The 26,800-nt window shown below is 45.9% G+C and overlaps 2 protein-coding genes and 1 pseudogene across 2 annotated transcripts; 2 read left to right on the forward strand and 1 right to left on the reverse strand.

Moving 5' to 3' along the window:
- The first annotated feature begins 10,764 nt into the window (after positions 1-10,764).
- LOC119921575 (olfactory receptor 9K2-like) lies at positions 10,765-12,233 on the forward strand. The gene is given in 3 exon segments (XM_038741703.1): positions 10,765-10,793; positions 10,795-11,701; positions 12,216-12,233. Coding segments are annotated over 3 exon segments (954 nt in total).
- A 2,613-nt stretch (positions 12,234-14,846) lies between these two features.
- Positions 14,847-21,982, reverse strand: LOC119921576 (annotated as a pseudogene).
- Positions 21,983-25,644: 3,662 nt separating this feature from the next.
- On the forward strand, positions 25,645-26,448 carry LOC119921577 (olfactory receptor 6C75-like). Its single transcript, XM_038741704.1, has 2 exons — positions 25,645-25,884; positions 26,035-26,448. Exons 1-2 carry the CDS (start codon positions 25,645-25,647, stop codon positions 26,446-26,448), a joined length of 654 nt encoding a protein of 217 aa, XP_038597632.1.
- Positions 26,449-26,800: the final 352 nt, after the last annotated feature.

A 26,800-nucleotide genomic window follows, 5' to 3' on the forward strand; every position in this document is an offset into this window, starting at 1 on the left:
AAAATTGTCACTATCAGGTGTGATATCCCTAAAATCTCCCTGCCCCTCCACATTACATCCCCTCTCCTTCCCCCTCTTCCACTCTCTCAGTTTTGTCACCAGTATCGCTAGAGAAGATTTTCCATAGTCTCTCAAAATCCAATCGATCCACCTGGGTATCTGAATCCATTCCTTCACACCTTATCAAAACTCTTGCCCTTCCCTGACATCTTCAACTGTTGACACTCCAGTGACTTCTAACCCACTATTCCCAAACATACCCACGTCTCCCCTACCTAACCCCCCCATCCCGCCCTTGACCCTACAGCGCCCTCCAAGTTACTGCCCCACCTCTCCAAACCCTCTCCAAACCCTTTGAATGACACCCGCTGCTCAAGCTCCTCTCCTCCAATTCTCACCTTGTCCCTCTCCAATCTGGCTTCCATCTGCTTCGATCCACAGAAACCGCCCTCTCTAAGGTAAACAATGACTTCTTTCCAAATTCAAGGGCCTCTACTCCATCCTAATTCTCCCCGAACCCTCACCTGCCTTCAACACTGTCGACCATCCTCTTCTCCAGGAAACATTATCCAACCTCAGCTTCACTGACACTGTCCTTTCCTGGTTCTCCTATTCATTCTCAGTCTCTTTCGTGGGTTCCTCCCTCTTACCATTCCTTTCCAAACTCCTTGAACGAGTTGTCTACACGCGCTGCCTCGAATTCCTCAACACCTATTCTCTCCTCGACCCCCTCCAGTCTGGCTTCCGTCCCCTACATTCCACGGAAACTGCCCTCTCAAAGGTCACCAATGACCTCCTGCTTGCCAAATCCAACGGCTCCTACTCTATCCTAATCCTCCTCGACCTCTCAGCTGCCTTCGACACTGTGGACCACCCCCTTCTCCTCAACACGATATCTGACCTTGGCTTCACAGACTACGTCCTCTCCTGGTTCTCCTCTTATCTCTCCGGTCGTTCATTCTCAGTCTCTTTTGCAGGCTCCTCCTCCCCCTCCCATCCCCTTACTGTGGGGGTTCCCCAAGATTCAGTGCTTTGTCCCCTTCTGTTCTCGATCTACACTCACTCCCTTGGTGACCTCATTCTCTCCCACGGCTTCAACTGTCATCTCTACGCTGATGACACCCAGATCTACATCTCTGCCCCTGCTCTCTCCCCCTCTTTCCAGGCACGCATCTCCTCCTGGCTTCAGGACATCTCCATCTGGATGTCTGCCCGCCACCTAAAACTGAACATGTCCAAGACTGACCTCCTTGTCTTCCCTACCAAACCCTGCCCTCTCCCTGTCTTTCCCATCTCTGTTGACGGCACTACCATCTTTCCCGTCTCACAAGCCCGCAACCTTGGTGTCATCCTCGACTCCGCTCTCTCATTCACCCCTCACATCCAAGCCGTCACCAAAACCTGCCGGTCTCAGCTCCGCAACATTGCCAAGATCTGCCCTTTCCTCTCCATCCAAACCGCTACCCTGCTCGTTCAAGCTCTCATCCTATTCCATCTGGACTACTGTATCAGCCTTCTCTCTGATCTCCCATCCTCCTGTCTCTCCCCACGTCAATCCATACTTCATGCTGATGCCCGGATTGTCTTTGTCCAGAAACGCTCTGGGCATGTTACTCCCCTCCTCAAAAATCTCCAGTGAGTACCAATCAATCTGCGCGTAAGGCAGAAACTCCTCACCCTGGGCTTCAAGGCTCTCCATCACCTCGCCCCCTCCTACCTCACCTCCCTTCTCTCCTTCTACAGCCCAGCTCGCACCCTCCGCTCCTCTGCCGCTAATCTCCTCACCGTGCCTCGTTCTCGCCTGTCCCGCCATCGACCCCCGGCCCACGTCATCCCCCGAGCCTGGAATGCCCTCGCTCCACCCATCCTCCAAGCTAGCTCTCTTCCACCCTTCAAGGCCCTACTGAGAGCTCACCTCCTCCAGGAGGCATTCCCAGACTGAGCCCCTTCCTTCCTCTCCCCCTCGTCCCCCTCTCCTTCCCCCTCAGCTTACCTCCTTCCCTTCCCCACAGCACCTGTATATATGTATATATGTTTGTACGTATTTGTTACTCTATTTATTCATTTATTTTACTTGTACATATATATTCTATTTATTTTATTTCGTTAATATGTTTGTTTTTGTTCTCTGTCTCCCCCTTTTATCATCATCATCATCAATCGTATTTATTGAGCGCTTACTATGTGCAGAGCACTGTACTAAGCGCTTGGGAAGTACAAATTGACAACATATAGAGACAGTCACTACCCAACAGTGGGCTCACAGTCTAAAAGGGGGAGACAGAGAACAAAACCAAACATACTAACAAAATAAAATAAATAGATTAGATATGTACAAATAAAATAAAAAAATAAATAAATAGAGTAATATTTAGACTTTTAGACTGTGAGCCCACTGTTGGGTAGGGACTGTCTCTATATGTTGCCAACTTGTACTTCCCAAGCGCTTAGTACAGTGCTCTGCACACTGTAAGCGCTCAATAAATACGATTGATTGATTGATTGATTGATTGATTGATTGTCTCCCATTCTCTAACTGTGGGAGGTCCTCAAGGCTCGTTTCTGGGTACCCTTCTATTCTTCAACTACACCCACTCCTTTGGAGAATTAATTTGCTCCCATGCCTTCAAATCTAACCTCTACAAGGATGATTCTCAAACCTGTATCTGCAGTCTGATTTTTCTCTCTCTCTGCAATCTCACATTTCCTCCCGCCTTCAAGATATCTCCACTTGGATGTCCTCCTGTCGCCTCAAACTTAATATGTCTAAACCAGAGCTTCTTAACTTCCCACCTAAAGCCTGTCCTCCTCCTGAATTTCCCATCACTGTATACGGCATCACCATCTTTTCTGTCTCACAAGTCCATAATCTAGGGATTATCCTTGACTCCTCTCTCTCATTCAACCCGCATATTCAATGCATTACTAATTCCTATTGGTTCGATCTTCACAAAATCATTAAAACCCGCCCTTTCCTCCCCAACCAACCTGCTAGCATGTTAATCCAAACATTTATCCTATCCTGCCTTGATTAGTGTATCAGCCTCTAATACACTAATCAGCCTTGATTAGTGTACTGGCCTCCCTAATTCCTGTCCCTCCCTACTCCAGTCCATGTTTCATTCAATCGTATTTTTGAGCGCTTACTGTGTGCAGCGCTTGAGAAGCACAAGTCGGCAACATATAGAGATGGTCCCTACCCAACAACGGGCTCACAGTCTCTTCACTCACCATGTCCTGTTCCTTCTTCTACAAAAACATTCCGGCCATGTTTCCCCACTCATCAAGAACCTCCAGTGTTTGCCCATCCACCACCAACAGAAACTCCTCACTTTTGGCTTTAGATCACTCAATCACCTTGCCATCTCTTACCTCACCTCCCTACTCTCCTACAATTAAGCCCGCACACACTGATGCTCTAATACTAATCATTTCACTGTACCTCTGTCTCATCTATCTCGTGCCCAAATCCTGTCTCTGTCCTAGAATGCCCTTCCTTCTCATATCCTATGGATTGTCCCCCCTTTCAAAGCCTTTTTGAAGGCTCATCTCCTGCAAGTGTCCCTCCCTGATTAAGAGCCCTGATATGTTCCCTATATTCATCCCCTCCTCCCCCAGCCCAACAGCACTTAGTTATGTATCTGTAATTTATTTATATTAATGTCTGCCTCCCCCACTAGACTCTAGACTATTGGTTTCAAATTATTGGTTTCAAACTATTGGTTTCATCACCTTGCCCCTTCTTACCTCACCTCCGTTCTCTCTTTCTACATTCCATAACACAAACTCTACTCCTCTGGTGCTAACCTTCTCACTGTGCCTCGATCTTGACTGTCCCACCGTTGACCCCTGGCCTTCTGTCCTGGAACGCTTTGCCTCCTCAAAACTGCTGAACAATCACTTTTCCCCCTTCAAAGCCCTACTGAAGGCTCACCTCCTTCAGGAGGCCTTCCCAGATTAAGTCACCCCTTTTCTAATCTCCTCCTCCCTTCCGCATTACCTCGACTCACTCTCTTTCCCCCTCTTTGTCCCACAGCACCTATGTGTACATGCATATATCTATAATTCTATTTATTGATATTGATGCCTGTTTACTTGCTTTGATGTCTGTCTCCTCCCATCTAGACTGTAAACCCGGTGTGGGCAGGGACTGACTCTATTGCTGAACTGTACTTTCCAAGCACTTGGTACAGTGTTCTGCACACAGTAAGTGCTCAATAAATGCAATTGACTGACTGACTGATGTGCATCTAGCGGGTACACAGTAAACACCAGAACTACTATTCTAAGATGCAAGAGTGCTCCCCTGAGTGTGTTACTGTTTTCGTATAGAAATGGCTAGTGGTATTATTCTGGCTCCTCTACTTGTCTGCTTTGTGACCTTCGGCAAGTGTCTGTAACACTTATCTGTGCCTCAGTTACCTTATCAATAAAATAAGGTTAGAGATTGTGAACCCCACATGGGACAGGGACAGTGTTCAACCCGATTTGCTTGTACAGTGCCTGGCACATAGTACAGTATCTGGCACCATTATTATTATTATTAGCAGCAGTAATAGTAGTAGCAGTAGTAGTAGTAGTAGAAGTAGTAGTCGTAGTCATAGTCGTAGTCCTACTGATAAAGGAAAAGCCGAGGCTCAGAGACGTTTAGTGACTTCCCCAAGGACACCCAGTGAGTTTGTGTTGGGGGGAACCTGTCCTGTTGCTCTTCCCATGTTTTTGGACTCTCATTACCTGAGTTACCTAGCCGTCGTGGATTATGGCTCCGTGAATTCTTATTTGACTGCCCCTGTCGTGTCTTCCTAAGTAGTTGATTTTCAGCTTCCCTCCCCCTTCCCCTCCCCTTCTCTCTCATGGGGGCCCTTCCAGGAAGCCCAAGACACCTGCTCTCTAGGTGCAATTAGCTGGAATGGTTGCATAAAATTGCGAATAACCAGCACCTACTTCATTTAACCTGACAATCTCCACCTCCCCTTACTTCTCCCTTCCCCGGCTGATTGTGGTCCGTTTCTCCACTTTCTCCCAGTGCTCTCGTCCCTTCTCATGCAGAATGGATAACCGCCTTTCTGCGGCGTGTCTCCTTGATAGCCGTTTCTACAACGTTTGAAGTAGGTTCTGCCCTACTCCAATACTATAATCTAGCCGCCTGCCCCTGGAAAGGACTTTTTTTCTGGGGATCCGGTCAGTGGCGAAGATTGTCTCTCTACCTCTTTCAACATCCACGCTCTACCACGCTCTCCCTCACGGGAGCTTAGCCACTTCTTTCCTCCAGGTTCTGGAGCTAGAGGGGCTTCCCTGATTGTAACCGTTTCCAGCCTCCGAAAAGAATCTTCGGGGCACCCCTGCCAGTCAGGGGGCCTGGAAAGGGACCGAAAAGCGCTCCCTCTACCATCCGAGGTAAGAGTCATTGAAGCCAGAGGCAGCCATCCAATCCAGTTCTTGTGCTCCCCCTGCTGGCCTTGCAGATCGCCGGCATCCGGCGATCAATCACTCAATCAATAGGATTAATTGAGCGCTTTATGTGTGCAGAGCATAGTACCAAGTGCTTGGGAGAGTATACTGTAACAGAGTTGATAGACACGTTCCCTGTCTACAACAAGCTTACAGTCTAGAGGGGGAGATAGGCATTAAGGTAATTTAATAAATTACGGATATGTACATAAGTGCTGTTGAGCTGAGGAAGGGGAGAATAAGGGAAATAAAGACAAGGGCGACGCAGAAGGGAGTGAAGAAATAGAAAGAGAAGAGGAAATGAGGGCTTAGTCAGGGAAGGAGGAGATGTGCCTACAAAAAAGCTTTGAATGTGGAGAGAGTAATAGTCTGTCAGATATGAAGACGGAGGGTGTCCTAGACCAAAGGCAGGATGTTGGCACGAGATCGGCAGTGACGTAGACAAGAACGAGGTACAGTGAGTAGGTTGGCATTAGGGAAGTGCAGTGTGCAGGCTGCGTTTCAGTAGGAGAACATTGAGGTAATGTAGGAGGAGGCAAGGTGATTGAGTGCTTTGAGGGTTTGAATGTGATGAGGGCAAAGTGACTGATAGAATCTTAGCTTCCTCGGGATCACCTAGTCCAGACAGGGCTTCACTTTGAGCATCTCACCCGTTTTATTCATTCATTCATTGAGCACTTACTGTGTACAAAGCACTGTACTCAGCGCTTGGGAGACTACAATAGAACAACAGACACATTCCCTGACCACATTTATCTCACAGTCTAGAGGGGGAGACAGGGTTTAAACTCCTGAGTCCGGATGGTCTCCCCACCACCCTATCAGAATCTTTCTGCTGCTATTGCTACTACCACCTCTTGCTGCTACTGCAGGGAAGACGAGAAGACCTGGTCTTCACTGCTACTACTACTACTACTAATACTTATTTAAGACTTATTATGGGACTAGGTTCTGTGCAAAGCACTGGAGTAAATACAAGATAATCGGACTAGACAGAATCCTCGACCCATCCGGGGCCATTGTGTAAGGGACATTTACCCTCGGAGAAGCAGCACAGCTTAGTGAAAAGAGCACAGGCCTCGGAGTCAGAGGTTTCTATCCTGGCTCTGTCACATCTCAGCCGTGTGACTTTTGGCAAGTCACTTAATTTCTGTGTGCCTCAGTTACCTCATTTAGAAAAGGATTATGAAGACTGTGAGCTCCACGTGGGACAACCTGATTTTCTTGTACTTACCCTAGTGCTTAGAAGAGTGTTTGGCACATAATAAGTGCTTAACAAATACCATAACAATAATAATATCATTATTATTATTATTATTAACATCATCCAGCCCTTTCCCTGACCCCCACTCTAAGCCTTCTCTTCTCTGGACTAAACGCCTCAGCGTTACTAGGGCTTTACAGACTGTTTTGCCGTTTCATAGACCTTGTCTGCTTGGCTTCGTTAGCCTGGTCTGCCTGGCTGATGTTTTTAATTTATCAGAATTCATGGGTTTCCTAATGACACTAACAATACCGACCTTATTAGGCTGTTCATCATAGGGAAGCTACTATCAGGAGGTGAGGAGAAAGAGGAGGAGAAGGAGGGAAAGGAGGAGGGAAAAGAAGAGGAGGAAAAAAGATGAGGAGGAGGAGGATGAGAAAGAGGAGGAAGTCTTGCCTTAGGTTTTTGCTTAGCACTTAAAAAAAAGTAAAATGCTGATTATTTATCTTCACAACACTGCTGCAAAGGAAGAAAAAACAAGTATTATTTCATAGGTGAGGAAACTAAGTCCCAGAGAGGTGACATGACTACACCAAGGTCATACAGCAGGCCAGTGGCAATGCTGGGGCAGGAATTAGGATCTCCTGTGCTTTGGGGGACAGAGGTACTCCGTTTGATTGGCCAACCGCTGAGGCCTAGAGAAAGGGAAAGGAGAGGGGGATCGGGGGAAGAACACGTGGGTGGAGAAAGCCGACCCATCCCTGGTTTGGAAAACACTGGATCCTCCTGGACTGAAGTTGCAAAACTCCCTTCAGAGGAGATTCTTCATCCGCAAGGCCACCGAGTCATAACAGAGTCTTGTGTTTCCCTGTCAGAAAGACCAGGAACTTGGGCTCCAGACCGCGCCCACTGGCAGCTCTCAGGCAAAAGGACCGAGTAGTATTGATAGAGTTGTACTCCTTGTGTACAGCTTGGGAGAGTACACAGAGGTAGAAGACGTGATTTCTGAGAAATCGCTACTTCTTCGTCAAGCTCCCCAGAATCTAAGGCTAATAATTACATAATTACGGTATTTATTAAGCACTTACTATGTGCCAAGTACTCTGCTAAATGCTTAGGTAGATAAAAGATGGTCATATCAGATCCAAACCCTGTCCCACCCCAGGCACATCGATCTATGACCGAGATGAAGAAACAGGCACAGAGAGGTGAAATGACCTGCTCAGGGTCCCACAGAATGGTAGAACAGACCTGTACTCTCTCAAGTGCTTACTACAGTGCTCTGCACACAGTAAATGCTCAGTACACACTATTGATGAAGATGGTGATGGGACGTAAGCTGGGTCTCCAGATTCCTGGTCCCTAATTGCTTTTACTAGGCCACTCTGCCTCTTTGATTGTCATGCTGCCATCTCCATTTCTGTAGTGTACTTTTATGGAGCTCAGACTGGAGGAGAGGAGGTCCTTGCATCCATCCCCCTGCCTGTAAAGTGATCAACTTCTACAGAGGGTTTTAAGAGCGATTCCCTAGTCCTGATTCTGTTTAAAAGTGCTCCCTGTTGTCTAGCCTAATCCCGCTTGCTGAAGGTCCAGTAAACCCCCCTCTCTGGCCCTCTCACTGCTCAGAGAAGAAAGGCTACATCCCAAGGTAGTGTAAGGAAGAATGAAGTGGTTTGGTCCAGTTTACAATAATAATAATGATAACAATTATTGTGGTATTTGTTAAGTGCTTTCAATGTGCCAGGGGTAGATACAATATCATCGGGTCAGACCCAGTCCCTGTCCTAATTAGGGCTCACAGATTCATCCCCATTTTTCAGAGGAGGTACCTGAGGCCCAGAGAAGTTAAATGACATGCCCAGGATCATCCTGTAGATAAGTGGCAGAGCCAGGATTAGAACCCAGGTTTTTTGACTTCCAGACCCATGCTCTTTCCACTTCACCATGCTGCTTCTTTACAAGTGGGAGCAACTAGTTACTACCATCACCATAACTGCTAGTAGCATTACCTTGATTACTACTAGTACTGGAAATAACATTTATTAATCACTTACTATGTACAGAGCACTGTACTAAGCACTGGGAAACAGTATACATGAGGGAATTAGGCATAGATCTTGTCCCTCGAGAGGCTCACAATCTATGAATAAAGATGGGGGAGAGTACTTGAGACACGTAGTGAGAACAATGAAACAATAAAACAATAGACAGCATAAGAGACAAGGACAAATGCACGTAACACAAAATAAAAAACAAAAGTCATTAGGGAGCTCTGACTGGAGGAGCAGAATTTCAGGTTCTCCGTGATTTGGAGTGCATGGCATACTCGGAGTCACAGCAATGGCTACCACAGTCACTAGCCTTCCCAAGGATTAAGGAAGTCTCATGCTGCAGATGCTGGGGAGAATGGTCCAGTGCCAGGTCTACCCCTGGCACATTGAAAGCACTTAACAAATACCACAATAATTGTTATCATTATTATTATTGTAAACTGGACCAAACCACTTCATTCTTCCTTACACTACCTTAGGAAGTAGCCTTTCTTCTCTGAGCAGTGAGAGGGCCAGAGAGGGGGGTTTACTGGACCTTCAGCAAGTAGAAAGTGTTGTTATCTTGTACCTAATCTTTGATCATGGCTCCTCTTATATTTTCAACAAAATGATAAACCACTCCTCCTCAGTTCCAAGGATACTATGCATAAATGATAAGAGAAACAGCATTGTCTTATGGATAAAGCGTGGACCTGGGAGTCAGAAGGAGCTGGGTTCTAATCCTGACTGCCACTCATCGTTCTGTGATTTTGGACAAGTCACTTCACTTCTCTGGGCCTCAGTTATCTCATTAGTAAAATGAGGATTAAGACTGTAAACTCCATGTGGGAAAGGAATTATGTCCAACCCAGTTTGGTTGTAATAATAATAATAATAATAACGATGGTACTGTGCCAGACACTGTACCCAGTGCTGGAGTGGAGACAAACATATCAGTTTGGACACTTTACCCATCCCACATGGGGCTCACAGTCTCAATCTCCATTTTACAGATGAGGTAACTGAGGCCCAGAGAAATGAAGTGACTTCAAACAGAAGACAAATGGCAGAGCCGGAGTTAGAACCCATGACCTATTGACTACCAGACCCGTGCTGTATCCACTATGCCATGCTACTTCTCACCCCAGTGCTTAGTACAGTGTATGGAACACAGTAAAAACTCAACAAATATTATTATTATTATTACTATTATCATTATTATTATCATTACTAGTAATAATAATAATGGTGTGGATCTTCATTAGCTCTTATGCCTGGAAGAGTTAATATAGGAAATCGACGACCTCTCTTTGCCTACAGTTTTATAGTTTTTTCAGGTCTGAACTCTACTAATTTCTACTGTTACTTTTGATTTTCCTGGCTTGCTTCCCCTTCACTCCCTACCACAGGAACTCATATATTAGCTGGAGCAGCGGGTCTACTGTCCCTTTTTCTCTCAGGTGGCCTTGCTATTTCTCCCAGGTCTCAGTAAATGGACTCTGAGCTGCCCCAGCAACCGACATTCACTGCAGACAATGGTAGCTTGGAGCATAGGCTTGCCAATAGGCAACTAGACTACTACTATTATAATAACTACTAATAGAACAGTTGCTAGTACTACTAGTAATAATAGTAATTATACTATTAGTAGTAATGATAATAGTAGCTATTTAGTACTACTAGAAGTAGTAATAGTAGTAGTAGCAGTAGACGTAGTAATAGCAGTAGCACTGATGAGAAACAATATATCCTGGTAGATAGGGCACAGACGTGGGAGTCAAAAGGACTTGGGTTCTAATATCAGCTCCACCACTTGTCTCCTATGTAACCTTGGGCAGGTCACTTCACTTCTCTGGGCCTCTGTTACCTCACCTTTTAAATTGGGGATTAAGACTGTGAGCTCCATGTGGGACCTGGGCTGTGTCCAACCTGATTATCTTGTACCTATCCCAGTGCTTAGAACAATGCTTGGTACTTAGTAAACACTTAATAAATACCATTATCATTATATTAATGTTATTACCACTTCTGCTGTCAAATTCTTCTAAAACAGTCTTTGCTCCTCAGCAGACCTCCAGGATGGGCAGTGAAGGAGAAGCCAACTGGATGAAACTACTTCATCTTCGTTGGCTTTAGGGTCAGCCCAGAACTCCAGATCTTCCTCTTCCCTGTGTTCCTAGTGGCCTACTGTCTTGTGCTGGTTGGCAACGTTGGCATGATAGCCATGATCCAAGGGGACCTCTGGCTCCATACTCCTATGTACTTCTTCTTTCAGAACCTGTCTTTCATTGACCTCTCTTACATCTCTGCCATCGCCCGTAAGACACTGACTAGCTTCTGGGACCAGCGTAAGTTCATTTCCTTTGCGGGCTGTGCTTCCCAGTCCTTCCTGTTTACTACCTCCATTGTGACCGAGGGCTTCGTCCTGGCGGCCATGGCCTACGACAGACTGGTCACTATCAGCTCACCACTCCTCTACTCCGCCTGCATGTCTCGGTCCCTCTGCATCCGGATAGTGGTTGGCTCGTATGCCTGTGGCTGTATCAACTCCATTCTCCAGTCTACCTTGACATTCTCTGTGAGTTTCTGTGCCTCACGGGTCATTGAACACTTCTACTGCGATGTCCAGCCGCTCCAACGGATCACATGTTCTGACACCTCCGTCCAGGAGGCCATGTCCTTTGTCACGGCCGCGGTCATCATCCCACCCACCGTCCTGGTTATCCTGGGCTCTTACATCTGCATTGGCCCTGCCATCCTGAAGATCCACTCCTCTGAGGGGCGCAAGAAGGCTGTCTCCACCTGCGGCTCCCATCTGGGAGTCGTGAGCCTCCTCTATGGAACCGTGTCTTTCGTTTACCTCACCCCACTTTCATCCCCTGAGTGTCGCAAGGTGGCTGCCATGTGCTACACCCTCATCATCCCCATGTTGAACCCCGTGATATATTCCCTGAGGAACAAAGATGTCAAGGAGGCCCTGAGAAGGATCTTTGCAAAGATAATGACATTAATTATGGTACTTGTTAAGTGCTTACGATGTGCTAAGCCCTGTTCTAAGCGCTAAGCTACAGACTAATCAGTCAGGTGGGACTCAGTCCCTGCTCCACCTGGGGCTCACACTCTTAATGCCCATTTAACAGATGAGGTAACTGGGGCCCAGAGAAGTTAAGTGACTTGCCCAAGGTTACATAGCAGACATGTGGTATAGGCGGGATTAGAACCCGGGTCCTTCTGATTCCCAAGCCCGTACTGTATTCATTAAGCCACACCATCAGCATTTATTGAGCACCCCCTGAGTATGGTGCATTATACTGAGCTCTCAAGAAATTCATAATTTAAAATTCCTCTGCCAACATGGAATTAGTACTCTAAACATACGGCCCACTGAAGAGGAGTGGAATTAGTATTTTTGAGCACCTATAGTGTACTGCTTATCTTTGCTACTGACCCCTTAATCATGCCCTCCCCCTAACTTGGAACTTCCTCCCACTTTACAACTGGCAGGCCACTGCTTATCACATCTCCTCCAGGAGGTCTTCCCTGATTAGTCTCAAATCTGCCACCCTATTTTCCCAAAACTTCTACCACATCATTTCTGCATCACCTTCGCACTTGGGTACCACGCCTGATCCCTCTGCACTTATGACCATATCTTTAAACTCTATTTCTTCCCAACCACCTGTGTTTTACATATGTATCTGTCTTCTCCTCTAGATTGTACATTCTTTCAGGTCAGGGATCATTTCTCTATTGTACTCACCCAAGTGCTTAGTATAGTGCTTAGTCCAGGGTAAGTGTTCTTTAAATTCTACTGATTGACACCAAGTGTTTGGGAGGTATAGAATAAAGGAGTGACACAATCCCTGTCCACAAGGAGCTTATATTCGAATGAAAGATACAGACATACAAATATGCACAATTAGAAATCACTGAAATCACTGAAATCAAAATTAATCACTGAACATATACATTAGTTTCCCCTCCTTTTCTCCTAACTGCGAAGCCTCCTCCTTTGGGGTCTTTTTTCTGGCAATTCCTGTGCTCTTACTGTACGATCTTCTTCAGGTCACTTTGCCACTCTGAGCTTCAGTTCTCCTCAGGGCCCTATCCAGGAATTACTTATAGCAGACGGTCCCCACAGCACCAGAACAGTGGTGGGAAGGAGCTAGGGAGGTGATGGGGGAGAATTTAGGGAATTCACACATAATGATTTCAATTTACTTAGCAAAGTTATAGATCATCAGTGGCAAGAGGAGTTGGGGGCACAGGGGGTTGAAGGAGAAAGTTAAAATTCGGGAATAGTTAATTGGTTCTTGGATTTCTTTAGCAGTGAAGTGGGGATGAATATGTGATGGAAAAGTTTCGCCCAAAAATTTATAAGTAACCATAACAACAAAATATTTATTTATTTATTTATTATTTATTTATCTTACACGTACTATGGGACAAGCACTGTACTAAGCACTGGCGTAGGTACATGGTAATTGGGTCAGACACAGTTGTGGTTCCACATGGGGTTCACAGTCGAAATAGGAAGGAGAACAATAATTGAACCCGTTTTTACAGATGAAGAAGCTGAAGTATCGTGATGTTTTAGAAAACATGATCTGGACAGCAGAGGGAAGTGTGGACAAGGGAGGGGAGAGGCTAGTGACAGAGAGGTTTGCGTGGACTGGGAAGTAGTAATCGAGTAAGGATATGACAAACATCTTGACCAGTATGGTAGTATTTGCTGAGACCCACTGGGCACAACACACAGTAGTAAACGTTGGGAAAGTACAGTAGATCTACAAGACAGGTTTCCTTCCCACAAGGAACTTCCACTCTACTGAAAACAGACAAACCCCCCAAAACATTATCAACAGACTAATCAGAATAAAGAAGTTAACTGTACAATCGATGATGCATATATGTATGTAAGAGAAGTAGCATGGCTCAGTGAAAAGAGTACGGGCTTGGGAGCCAGAGGTCGTGGGTTCTAATCGGACTCCACCACTTGTCAGCTGTGTGACTTTGGGCAAGTCACTTCACTTTTCTGGACCTCAATTGCCTCGTCTGTAAAATGGGGATTAAGAATGTGAGCCCCACATGGGACAACCTGATCATCTTGTATCACCTCGAACCAGTGCATAGAACAGTGCTTCGCACGTAGTAAATGTTCAACAATTGTCATCATCATTATTATGTGCTGAGGGAGAGAGTAAACCAATCAATACGTAAGCACCCCGGGGTTGGGGTGGGGGTGGGGGTCTGGGAACAAGTGGGATCCTGAGGAGAAAATGGACAAAAATGCATCACCTAAGCTCATGACTGAATTACAGAAACCCAAGAACCTAAAGCACTTAATAATAACAATAATAATAAGAAAGACATTTGTTAAGCCCTTACTATGTGCAAAGCACTGTTCTAAGCGCTGGGGAGGTAACAAGGTGATCAGGTGTCTCACAGGGGGCTCACAGTCTTAATTCCCATTTTACAAATGAGGAAACTGAGGCACAGAGAAGTTAAGCGATTTGCCCAAAGTCACACAACTGACAATTGGCAGAGCCGGGATTTGAACCCATGACCTCTGGCTACAAAGCCCGGGTTCTTTCCTCTGAGCCATGAAGCTTCTCCATACTGTGTCAGGTTCACCATCTACCTATAGAAGAATTATAAATCTCTCATTCGTATGTAAAGGGGGTGTGCCTGTGGTCAAGGATTAGTGTGATATATGGATGGACAGTCAGTAATAATAATAATAATGTTAGTATTTGTTAAGTGCTTACTATGTGCCAAGCACTGTTCTAAGCGCTGGGGGGATACAAGGTGATCAGGTTGTCCCACGTGTGGCTTACAGTCTTAATCCCCATTTTACAGATGAGGTAACTGAGGCTCAGAGAAGTTAAGTGACTTGCCCAAGGTCACACAGCTGACAAGTGGTGGAGCCAGGCTTAGAACCCATGACCTCTGACTCCCCAGCCCGTGCTCTTTCCAATGAGCCACGCTGCTTCTCAAGGAGTTACTAAGTAAGGAGTTACTAGGGGTGTTAGGTGTCAGCCCCTCATAATTAATCTTTCAAAAATATTAAATGAATGCCTACTGCTTGAACTAAGCCCTGGAGAGAGCAGAGAATAGTGGGAGAAGACAGGCTCCCTGCCCTGAAGGAGCTTGCATTATAATCATGATGATGGATACCATCCAGGACATTCATATCCCCATTTCTCCATATCGTCCTTTGGCCAGTGAGAGACACAGAGTTCTGGGCTGCGCGAATCAATGGTCTGATCTAATATCTTCCATCTTTGTGGATCCCTCCATACTGGGATTTGACATCCTGATGTCCAGCAAGACTCTCGCTTCATATGGAAAATGTGTACGTTTCCTACCACAACCCTGAAAGCCTGCTTGACCTGCTGGTCCCGCAGGGTGTAGACGAAGGGGTTGAGAACAGAACCACGGAGGTGTGGAGCAAGGCCACCCTCTTATTGTAGTCTAAGCCTTCCTTGGGAAACGGATTGACATACATGAAGATGCAGCTGCTGTAGGAGGTGGAGACCATGACCATGTGGGAGGAGCAGTTGGGCAGTCTCAGGATGGCACGGACAATGACCGTGTAGGGAACGGTCACTAGCACCAGGCTGACCAAGAGTGTCATCACCGCCAAGGCAAGGACTATCACCTCTGTGGGGTGGGTGTCCGAGCAGACCAGCTGCAGTAATATCATGTAGTCGCAGCAGTAATGTTTGATTACTTTGGGACCATAGAAAGGTAGCTGGCTGATCATGATGTTTGGCACAAAAACAGTAAGCAAGCTGGACACCCAGGAACCGAGAACCAGAAGGATGCAAACGCTGCCACTCATGACGGTCGTGTTACGCAGGTGCCGGCAGATTGCGACATAACGGCCGCAGGACATGGCGTCCAAGAGGAAGAACTCTGTCTCCCCCAGCAGGATGACAAAGAAGAACTGTGCAAAACAGGCATCAAAAGCTAACGGTCTTGTTCCCAGTTCCGATGCTGACCAATCAATCAACCAATCAATCGTATTTATTGAGCGCTTACTGTGTGCAGAGCACTGTACTAAGAGCTTGGGAAGTACAAGTTTGCAACATTTAGAGACAGTCGCTACCCAAAAGTGGGCTCACAGTCTAGAAGGGGGAGACAGAGAACACAACCAAACATATTAACAAAATAAAATAAATAGAATAGATATGTACAAGCAAAATAAATAAATAAATAGAGTAATAAGTACGTACAAACATATATACATATATACAGGTGCTGTGGGAAAGGGAAGGAGGTAAGCATTTTGGGGACAAAGACAGACATGAAGGAGATCTCCAGGAAGGAGGAATTGCACAGGAGGAAATACATAGGGAAGCAGCATGGCTCAGTGGAAAGAGCCCGGGCTTTGGAGTCAGAGGTCATGGGTTCGTATCCTGGCTCTGCCACATGTCTGCTGTGTGACCTCGGGCAAGTCACTTAACTTCTCTGAGCCTCAGTTACCTCATCTGTAAAATGGGGATTAAGACTGTGAGTCCCCCGTGGGACAACCCGATCACCTTGTAACCTTCCCAGCGCTTAGAACAGTGCTGTGCACATAGTAAGCGCTCAATAAATGCCATCATCATCATCATAGGGGTGCGGAGACGGGAGTCCAGCAGGGTGAGGGTGATGATGGTCAGGTTCCCAGCGACGCTCAGCACATAGGTGGTAAGCAGAAAAAGGAAAAGCAGAGCCTGAAACTCTGGATCGTCTATCAGTCCGAGGAGAATGAACCCTGTCACTATTGTTCGGTTTCTTATCAATGACTCCTGCGGGTATTGAAAGAGTAGGGAGAACGCAGGTGGGAGAAGAGATGGAAGACTAATCACACAATCATTCTCTCAATAAATCAGTCATATGTACTGACCTCCTATTGTGTGTGGAGCACTATGGTAAGCACTCGGGAGAATACAGTAAAGTTAGAAAACGTAATCCCTGCTCTCCTTTGAAGTCTAGCAGGGGATTCAGATCAACAAGTTTTACAACAAATCAATGAGTCATACTGACTAAGCTCCTAATGTGTAGGGCACAATGCCAAACACTTGGGAGAGTATGATAGAATTAGTAGATATGATCCCTGCCTTCTAGGAACTTACAGTCTCTCCTGGGAGACAGACACAAAAATCAATTACTAATGTCAACCTTGATTGTCTTTTATCTGCGCCAGAGCTTAGAACAGTGCTTGATATCTAGAAAGCGCTTAACAAATGCCATTATTATTATTATTATTATTATTATTATTATTATTCTTAATAGGAGGAAAGAGTAGAGTGTAAAGATCCGTACAAAAGTGCTACTGGGAAGGTGAAGTGACTTGCCCAAGGTCACACAGTAGATAAGTGGCAGAGCCGGGATTAGAACCCATGACCTTCTGACTCACAGGCTCATGATTTGTCCATTAAGCTATACTGCCTCTCTGTCCATATCTCACACACACTATATTAATTAAGTGTATGCAACTTATGTACAAATCCTCATTCCTTCTTCCTCCTGCCTAACAGGAACAGTGTTTGTTGTCCGACACTAAGCTCCTTAAGGGCAGGGATCATATCTGCTCATTCTACTAACTCTTTCTTTTCAGGCACAGTGATCTACATGTTGTAGGTGCTTAATAAATTGATTGATTGGTTGGTTGGTTGGTTGGCTGGTTGGCTGGTTGGTTGGTTGGTTGTTTGTTTGGTTGGTTGGTTGGTCCATCTTACAGTGGAGCAGAGGGACGCGTTATAGTTCAGTGGACATTTGTTCTGAAAAAGAGGGCTTAAGAAACATTTTCATTACCTTCATATGTACCTCTGCCTCACTCCCAAAGCAAAGATCTTGGATTGTTTTCTTGGTTGAGGCAGAACATTTTGAGTTTCGATTTGCAGCTCTAGTAGAAGTTGGGAGGTGGTCCTGAGAAGCCGAAGTTCATTCGGCTTCCCCCCCCCCCCCTTTTAGACTGTGAGCCCACTGTGGGGTAGGGACTGTCTCTGTGTGTTGCCAATTTGTACTACCAAAGCGCTTAGTACAGTGCTCTGCACATAGTAAGCGCTCAATAAATACGATTGATTGATTGATTGATTGATTCTTCTGGAGCAAATCATGACACTAATCAATATATTCTGATTGTCACCCTTTCTCCTCTTTACTTATGTGTTGAACTTCACCGGAAATCTGACCATCGTCACTGTCCCTCTTCCTGACTCCTGTCTCTGCCCTCCCATGTACGTCTTCCTGCATATTTTCTCTTTCCTGGAGATCTTCTTCATGTCTACCGCATTCCCAGATTCCTAGCTGCAAACATCACTGGGGAAAGGACCATTTCTTACAACAGTTGCGTAACATAGTTGTTTTTCTTTATCCTGATGGAGGAGACCGAGTTCTTCCTCCTGGCCACAATGTCCAGATTTTCCAGTCAATAGTATTGACTGATTAAGCACCTGCCGTGTGCTAGTACCTACCAAATGTTTGTAGCACGTTTGTCCCCAATACTTCAATTTCCACACTTTGAAGGTGAAAGCAGTGCTCTCAGCCCTGCTCTCATACTTAACTGTGACAGTGAAGCAAGAAACCTCCTTAGATCCCCTAGAATCAGAGTAATAGATCAATTATTCAATCAATCAACCAATAGAATTGACTGAGCACTTATTGTATGCAAGGCTCTGAATTAGTTCTTGGAAGAGTACAGTAGAGTTAGTAGACATGATCCCTGTCCTGAAGAAGCTCACAGTCTAACAATGATTATTATTGATTGAACATTCCTAAACAGTTGTAAGAATATTCACGAATTAATAGTCAAACAATCTATAGTATTTATTGAACATTTATTATGTTTAAAGTATGGTACTAAGTGCTCGGAAAAGAACGGTAGAGTTAGTAATAATATTAATGATAATTGTGATATTTGTCGAGTGCTTACTATGTGCCAGCCACTGTACTAAACGTTGGGGTGGATACAAGCAAATCAGGTCAGTCACAGTCTCTCTCCTGTATGGGGCTCACAGCCTTAATTCTCATCTTATAGAAGAGGGGACTGAGGCACACAGAAGTGAAGTGACTTGTCCAAGGCCGTAGAGCAAACAAGTGGCAGAGTCGTGATTAGAACCTATGACCTTCTGACTCCCAGGCCCGTGCTCTCTTAACTACACCATGCTGGGGAGGATGATCCATGTCCTCAAAGAGCTTACAATCTAACGGGGGAGACAGACAGTAAAATAAATTTCAGGTAGCGGAAGCCACTGAGTATAAAGGTATAAAGTATGGAAATGATGACGTGGCAGTTCTCTGCCTCAACAATCTCACTTTCTTGAGAAGCAGCATGGCGTAGGGAATAGGGAACTGGTTTGGGAGTCAGAAGGTCATGGGTTTTAATCCCAGCTCCACCACTTGTTTGCTGTGTGAGCTTGGGCACGTAACTTCACTTCTCTGGACCTCAATTCCGTCATCTGGAAAATGAGGATTGAGACTGCGAGCCCCACGAGGGACAGGGACGGTGTTCAACCCAATTTGCTTTGATCTACCCTAGCGCTTAGTACAGTGCCAGGCACATAGTAAGCTCTCAACAGATAGAACAACAACGACAATTATTATTATGTTTATTATTGCTACTAATAATAATAATCTAGCAGAGCAGCCAGTTCCTGATGTTTATCAAGAACAGCTGAGCTGCTACTGTGTGCCACAGTGGTGGTTGCAATGCACTGAGCACTCACAGTCTCTCTACCCCTCCCCCCACCTCGGCCCCTCGCCCCTATTGCCCCGTAGCCCGCATTGTCAAAGAGTTGGTAGGGAGGGCAGTTGCCACGTATAGTCATGGAACAGAACATCTCCAGTCATCCATATTTATTGAGCACTTAATGTGTGCAGAACATGTCTAAGGGATTGGGAGAGAACAATATAACAATACAACAGGCACATTCCCTGACCACAGTGAGCTTACAGTCTCTAGAAAGGATGACATACATTGACAATAAATGAATAAATTACAGATATGTTGTTCAGTAAATTACAGATTTCCAAGACCTCATAATCTGTAGACACCACTGACCTTTCCTGATGTGATCAGGGATCGCTGAGTACGTCGCAAGGTGGCCTTCCCTGACAAAGCCCTCATTTCCTCTTCTCCCACTCCCTTCTGCATTGCCCTGACTTGCTTCCTTTATTCATTGCCTCACTCCCAGCCTACAGCACTTATGTACATATTTGTAATTTATATATTTATATTAATGCCTTTCTCTCCCTCTAGACTGTAAACTCGTTGTGGGCAGGAAATTTGTGTGTTTATCGCTATACTGTAATAATAATAATAATAATAATAATAATAATAGCATTTGTTAAGTGCTTACTATGTGCTAAGCACTGTTCTAAGCGCTGGGGGGATGCAAGGTAATCAGGTTGTCCCACAAGGGGCTCACAGTCTTAATCCCCATTTTCCAGATGAGCGAACCGAGGAACAGAGAATTTAAGTGACTTGCCCAAAGTCACAGAGCTGACAAGTGGCAGAGTTGGGATTAGAACCCATGACCTCTGACTCCCAAACCCGTGCTCTGTCCTCTGAACCACGCTGCTTCTCTAGTGTACATGGGAGTGTACTAGCCCATGTGCTTAGTATAATGCTCTATGTTCAATAAATACGATAGAATGAAATACGATTGAATGAATGAAGTGGAACTAAGGGCTGGAGGGTTATTTTCCACTTTCTTGAGTACAGCAGCAGAAGAAAACCAAAAGAGCAACCTCAGGATCTGCTACAGCAGCGCCCCAGTACGGCTAAGAGTACAATGGCCATTTTTCCCCCACGGGTAGCCCAGAGAGCAGAGACCACTGGGTGATGAGCGGACTGGGGAAGCCAGCCCCAGCTCCAGGAAAGAACCCTTCAAGATCCCCAAAACTACTGCTCCGGGGTTTTTCCTGGCAATGCCTCTTTCCCACCCAAATTAAAATTCTTTGCTCAGGGGAGATTGAGAGCCGAGTTCATTAGTGCCTTGCAATAAGCGTCTCCAGGGAATGTCTCCTTTGTTATCTAAACAGCCCTCCCCATCTGCATTAAGAAGAACTTATAAAATGGGCTGAAGTTTGTCCTTGTAAAATGGGGGCTGGGGGAGAGAGGAATAATGGCAAATCTCCTTCCTGTGACTATTGGGAAGCAGCTTGCTTTCTCCAGTCTCAGCTATCATGTCTTTCCTTCCCTCTAGAACAGAGATCCAGATCCATCCCCGCTGCTAGGCTAGCAGGAAGGGAGTCACCCAGGACTCCGACTCCACTCCACTCCGCAAAATGATGGAAGCAGCTGCAGCAGCAGCAGTATAAGTGGGATGAGTGAGATTCCGTCCTGCCTGGCAGGGCACCACGAAAATGGGGAGAGATTTGCACTGTCCAAATGGTATGAAATACTTCCTGAGAACAGGGAGAGGGTCGATTCAGACCCTCTTTCAGTGCCACAGCACACATATACATAACCATCTGTAATTTAATTGAACGAATGTCTCCCTCTTTAGACTGTGAGCTCCTTGTAGTCAAGGATCATGATTAACTACCCTACTGTATTATCCTCCCCAAGCGCATTGTACAGCGCTTTGCACACTGCAAGTGTTCAATAAATGTCATGGACTCAGTGATTGATTGATAATTGTAGCAGCAATAAAAGTAATAGTAGCAAAGCAGCAGTAGTGGTAGCAGAAGTAGTAACACTAATAGAAGTAGTCATAGCAGATGTAGTAGTAATAGTAGCAGCAGACGTAATAGCAGAAGTATTAGAATGAATGAGTGAGTGAATGAATGAATTATGCTTAATGAATTATTATTATGGTATTTGTTAAGTGCTTACTATGTGCCAGGCATAGTTCCAAGCGCTGGGGTATATACAGGATAGTCGGGTTGGACACAGCCGCTTTCCTACATGGGACTCACAGTCTAAATCCCCATTTTACAGATGAGGGAACCGAGTCACAGGGAAGTGAAGTGACTTGCTCAAGGTCACACAGCAAGCAGGTGGTGGAGCGCGGAATCTCACTTGTTCTGATCACTCCATTTATAAATATATTTTATTTCTAACTTGCCCATTAGGGTGGAAGCTCCTCGTGGGCAGACAATGAATCACATGTTTCTCAACAACCCATTTCTACTCACCTCAAATGAGAACTCCTCTCTGTTGGCTTTAGGACTGTCATGCTGCTATCTCTCCGATACCAATCTGTTCTCTTCTCCCAAGCCTCCTACCCAGAGCGTGGCTTTTCCTCTTCCCAAGAAAACCTTCCACATGTACCTCGCTGGCGATCCTGCAATATTCCATATCCTACTCCCTTCTTGCTTCAGGAAACACCCTGCCCTCCTCCCTCAGCCAGCGCACATTGAAACCTGCTTTTAAAGCCAAATGCTACTTTTTCCAGGAAGACTTCCTGTATTGATAGCTCCCTTTCGTGGTTGGGATGTCCCATTAGCCTCTTTCACTACCTTGTGCATTTCTTTTTTAGTCATGTACTTGTAAGTTTTGTGAGTGTGACTGTGACTCGTGTTTGAATGACTTGCCCGAGGTGATCAAAAGACCACTGACAGAACTGGTACAAGAACCTAGATAATCGACTGTTTTCCACCTATGGCAGCCAAGATAATTCCTTCTCCTCTGAATCATTTTTCAATCCCTACCTCCACCATGATGGATCCCAGATAAAGGTAAAATGAGGTTAAGTAACCTCTGTGACCCGCGGAATGTAATCTATCTCTTTCCTTATGGCATTTGATATACACTTACTATGTGTGAAGTAGTCAGTCAGTCACTCATATTTACTGAACACTTACTGTGCACAGAGCATTGCACTAAGTGCTTGGGAGAGTACAATACAACAATATACAAACACATTCCCTGCCCACTACGAGCTTGCAGTTAGGAGGGGAAGGGAGTCATTAACAAATAAAAAAGCACTGTTCTAAGCACTAGGGCAAATACAAGTTTATCAGGTCCCTGTTCCACATGGGGCTCACATCTAAATTGGAGGGAAGATGTTTATCCTGATCAGTGATGATCTCAGATGATGGTAGCTGAAAGTGCTGCCTTCGTTTCTGTATCAAGAAAGAGTAACTGCTATGCGAAGAGAATGGTGATATCACTGCTCTTCACAGGACAAGTGAACTCAACTTTGAAAAAAAAGTCATTAAGGTATCTGTTTTTAATATCTCCTTCTTGTCTTCAAACCTGAGGGCTGGTGGGAGTGATCAGAGCTGATCCTATGTAATGAACGATCCTGGACAGCGATGAATCTCTCTTTTTCCAGTCACCCAGAGGCCATGGAAAAATCAGTATTGAGTGAGGAAGGGAAAGAAAAGAATATATGTCTGTGTATGTATGCATGAATGTATGTTTCACGTCATTACTCTCTTACTACAACCCAGCCCGCACACTTTGCTCTTCTATTGCCAACATATACACTGTACTTCGATTTCACCTATCTAGACACTGACCTCTCATCCACGTTCTGCCTTTGGCCTGGAACGGCCCCCCCCCCCCCCACTTTTCATGATCGACAGAATATTATTCTTCCCACCTTCAGAGCCTTATTGAAGGCACATCTCCTCCAAGGGGACTTCCCTGACTAAGCCCTGATTTCCTCCTTTCCCCCTCCCTTCTGCATTACCCTGACTTGCTCTTCTTATTCACCACGTGCTGCCAAGCACCGTAGCACAGCATGTGTGTATATATGTGGAATTTATTTATATTAACGTCCATCTACATCTCTAGACTGTAAGCTCGTTGTGGGCAAGGAATGTGTCTGTTATATTGTTGTGTTGTACTCTCCCAAGCCCTTAGTACAGTGTTCTACTAACAGTAAGTGTTCAATAAAAACAATTGTTCGATCGATGTGGATCTGTGTCTTCTGACTCTCAGGCCGTATAGCTCAACACCTTGGACAATTCCCATGTCACCTGCTTTAGCTCCAGCACTGGATAGTGTGGAATCAGAGCGACAGAAATACTCCAGTGATACAACTAGACAGTAATACGAATATGTTTTCTCAAAACTCTAGATAGTATCGCAGAAAGGAAGTGCTACGTGTAGTCCAAAATTCTGAACCATATCAGACCGTCCCTCTGGAGCTTCCTACCACTTCTTAACATTGGCGAAAATGGAAGGAAAGGGAACGGAGGGAAAAGATGCATATTTTCCTGGAAAATTTGCTAGGGCTAATTTGGACTTTCGTAAAGGCGTCCCTCCCCCACTCCCTACCTCAGGATAAACTCAGTGTCTCTACCCTTTCCGGGGAAAGAACATAACCAGGGCTCTCCAGGCTGTGTCCCAGCAGCCCTAGCCTCGGCTCTGTTCTGAGCACCTATTTCTGCTCTCCGTACTGTTTTCCAAGGGCTCCAGTCTCTGTCGTCTGCCATCGTGGTTATCAGCGTAGATTCATTTCTGCTCCTGAGCACGACTTCCCGCAGCTCAGCTGTGGTTTGTGGACCCCGGCTTCCCAGAGCCCATCACGAATAGAGAGGATAAAGCCAGCCTGACTCTCGGCCTTCAGAGTCTCTCGCCTACCTGCCTATCGAGTAGGACTCCTTCATACGGACAAACCATGATCCACCCCGTTGATCCCGACAGCGGAGATATGGCTGCCAAAGCAAAAGCCGGGAGAGCTTCCCAGGATCCTGGATGAGTTCTGGAGAAAACCGGTGGGGTGTTCTCCCCTCGGAGAGCCTGGGGGAGATTTCCTCCGCCCCCCCCCCCACAACCAACTACCAAGCTGAGAGTTTAGTTGGGTGAGGTAGAGGCTACTTCCGTATGTTCAAGATGTGGAACTAGACTGAAACACAAAATTCTCTTCTGTCTCTGCATGCCGAGTCAAAGTCCCGAGAAAGCCAACGGAGTGGGAAAATTGTGTGGTCTTTGTTTGACACGAGAAAGATGTTCCCTTTCCTCCACCTGCCTTTCTGCAGGTAATAGATCTGAATTTTCTGTCGGTGTACTCATCAACCAAACAGTAAATTAATTAATTAATAGCACTAATTTAGAATCTATCCCTTAATAGTCAATTAATCAAGCCATAGAATTGACTAAACACCTACCTGATTGGTGCACAGCGTGATTCCGAACTCTTGGGAGAGTAAAGCAGAGTTAATAGAGTCCAGACCTGGGAGTCAGAAGGACCTGGATTCAATCCTGGCTCGGCCACTTCTGTGTTGTGTGACTTTGGGCAAGTCATTTAACTTCTCTCTGTCTCAGGTACATCATCTGTAAAATGAGGATTAAGACTATGAGCTCCACTGGGATATGGACTGTGTCCAAACTGATTAGCTTGTATCTACCCAGCCCTTATCACAGTGCCTGACTCATTGTAAGTTTTTAAGAAATAACATAAAAAATCCCTGTACTCAGGGAGTTAACAGTCTAGCAGGGGTGATTGTGGGGGAGAGGGATTAATTCATAGAAAAATGTTGGTAAAGGAGAGATTGAAATTAAGGACAATAAAATCGGAAAAGAGGCTGATGGGGTCGATAGTTCAAAGACACTTCCACCTACTCTTCTTAGGGCACTTCACTCATTCAATCGTATTTATTGAGCGCTTACTGTGTTCAGAGCACTGTACTAAACAATTGGAAAGTGCAATTCGACAACAGAGACAATCCCTATCCAACAACGAGCTCACAGTCTAGAACGGGGGAGACACAGCACTTGTACATTGCAGCTAGTGTTGGCGAATGACAGTAATCTCATTAAGGTCAGGGAATGTGCCTGTTATTGTTATATTGTACTCTCCCAAGCACATAGTACAGTGCTTAGTACTGTACATAATAAGCCCTCAAAATACGATTGAATGAATGAACGACTGAAAGAAGGAAGGGAGAGTGCAGAGGTTCACTGTTTCTGTCCTCTCCACCTGGGTCACAGGCTGGTTCTGTGCCAGCTCTCACTCCCTCTCTCGCTTCTGCTGCATCAACAGGTCCAGTCAGTGAGAACAAGTAACTATGGGAAACGGTAAGGGGGTGACAAAGTTCATCCTCGCGGGGTTCACTGATGACCCCCAGCTGCAGGCTCCACTCTTCTTCGTCCTCCTCCTGACTTATGCATTAAGCGTCACCGGGAATCTGACCATCATCACCCTCACTTTGCTGGACTCCTGTCTCCTCACCCCGATGTACTTCGTCCTGCGCAGTTTCTCCTCGCTGGAGATCACCTTTATATCAGCCTGCAATCCCAGATTCCTGGTCACCATCGCCACCGGAGACAGAACCATTTCCTTTTACAACTGCTTCACTCAGCTATTCTTCTTCATCTTCCTGGGGGTGATGGAGTTCTTCCTCCTGGCCTCCATGTCCTACGACTGCTACATCGGCATCAGGCATCCCTTGCACTAGACAACCGTCATGGGCAGGGGCTTCTGCGATCTGCTGGTCCTCTGCTCCTGGCTGGATGGGTTCCTGGTCGTCTTTCCACCAGTTATCGTACTCCTCCATCATGATTTCTGCTCCTCCAATATCATCAACCACTTCATTTGTGATTCTTCTCCCATACTACAGCTCTACCGCTCGTACACCAGGTTCCTGGGGCTAATGGCGTTCTTCCTGGCCTTGGGGACGTTCCTGGTCACCCTGGTTCTGGTGACTGCGTCCTACACAGCCATCATCCACGCTATCCCGAGACTGCCCTCCGCTCAGCAGAGGAGAAAGGCCTTTTCCACCTGCTCCTTCCACATGATCGTGGTCTCCATCACATTTGGCAATTACATCTTCATGTACATAAAACCGTCACCAAGGACAGGGTGGAAATGACCAAGGGGATAACGGTCCTTAACACTTCCATTCCCCCCATGTTGAACCTCTTCATCTACACGCTGCGGAACGAGTAGGTCAAACAGGCCTTCATGGTCCCGGTGCACCGAGTGGGGTTTTCCTCCAGGACGTGAGGGTTCATCTGCGATAAAATACCAAAGGGAAATCTTCAGGAAGCACAAAGGTCGACCACAGAGACTCGGTGAATGAACATTCGCTTAATGCTTCATCTGCAGCCCGTCATCTGCTGGACCTGGACGTTCTCCAGCCCTCTTTGTGCTGCCGCATCCACCCTCCTGGAAATCCCACACCTGGCCAGGTCTCCCTGCTACTCTGGCCCTTCTGCCCTCCA

Source organism: Tachyglossus aculeatus, assembly GCF_015852505.1.
Source record: "Tachyglossus aculeatus isolate mTacAcu1 chromosome 12 unlocalized genomic scaffold, mTacAcu1.pri SUPER_6_unloc_3, whole genome shotgun sequence".
NCBI classification, from domain to species: Eukaryota; Metazoa; Chordata; class Mammalia; order Monotremata; family Tachyglossidae; genus Tachyglossus; species Tachyglossus aculeatus.

Coding starts and splice junctions, on each gene's coding strand:
- LOC119921577 (XM_038741704.1), top strand. CDS start 25,645: ATGGGAAACGGTAAGGGGGTGACAAAGTTCATCCTCGCGGGGTTCACT. Junction 25,885..26,034: donor CCTGCAATCCCAGATTCCTG/GTCACCATCGCC, acceptor CCCTTGCACTAG/ACAACCGTCATGGGCAGGGG.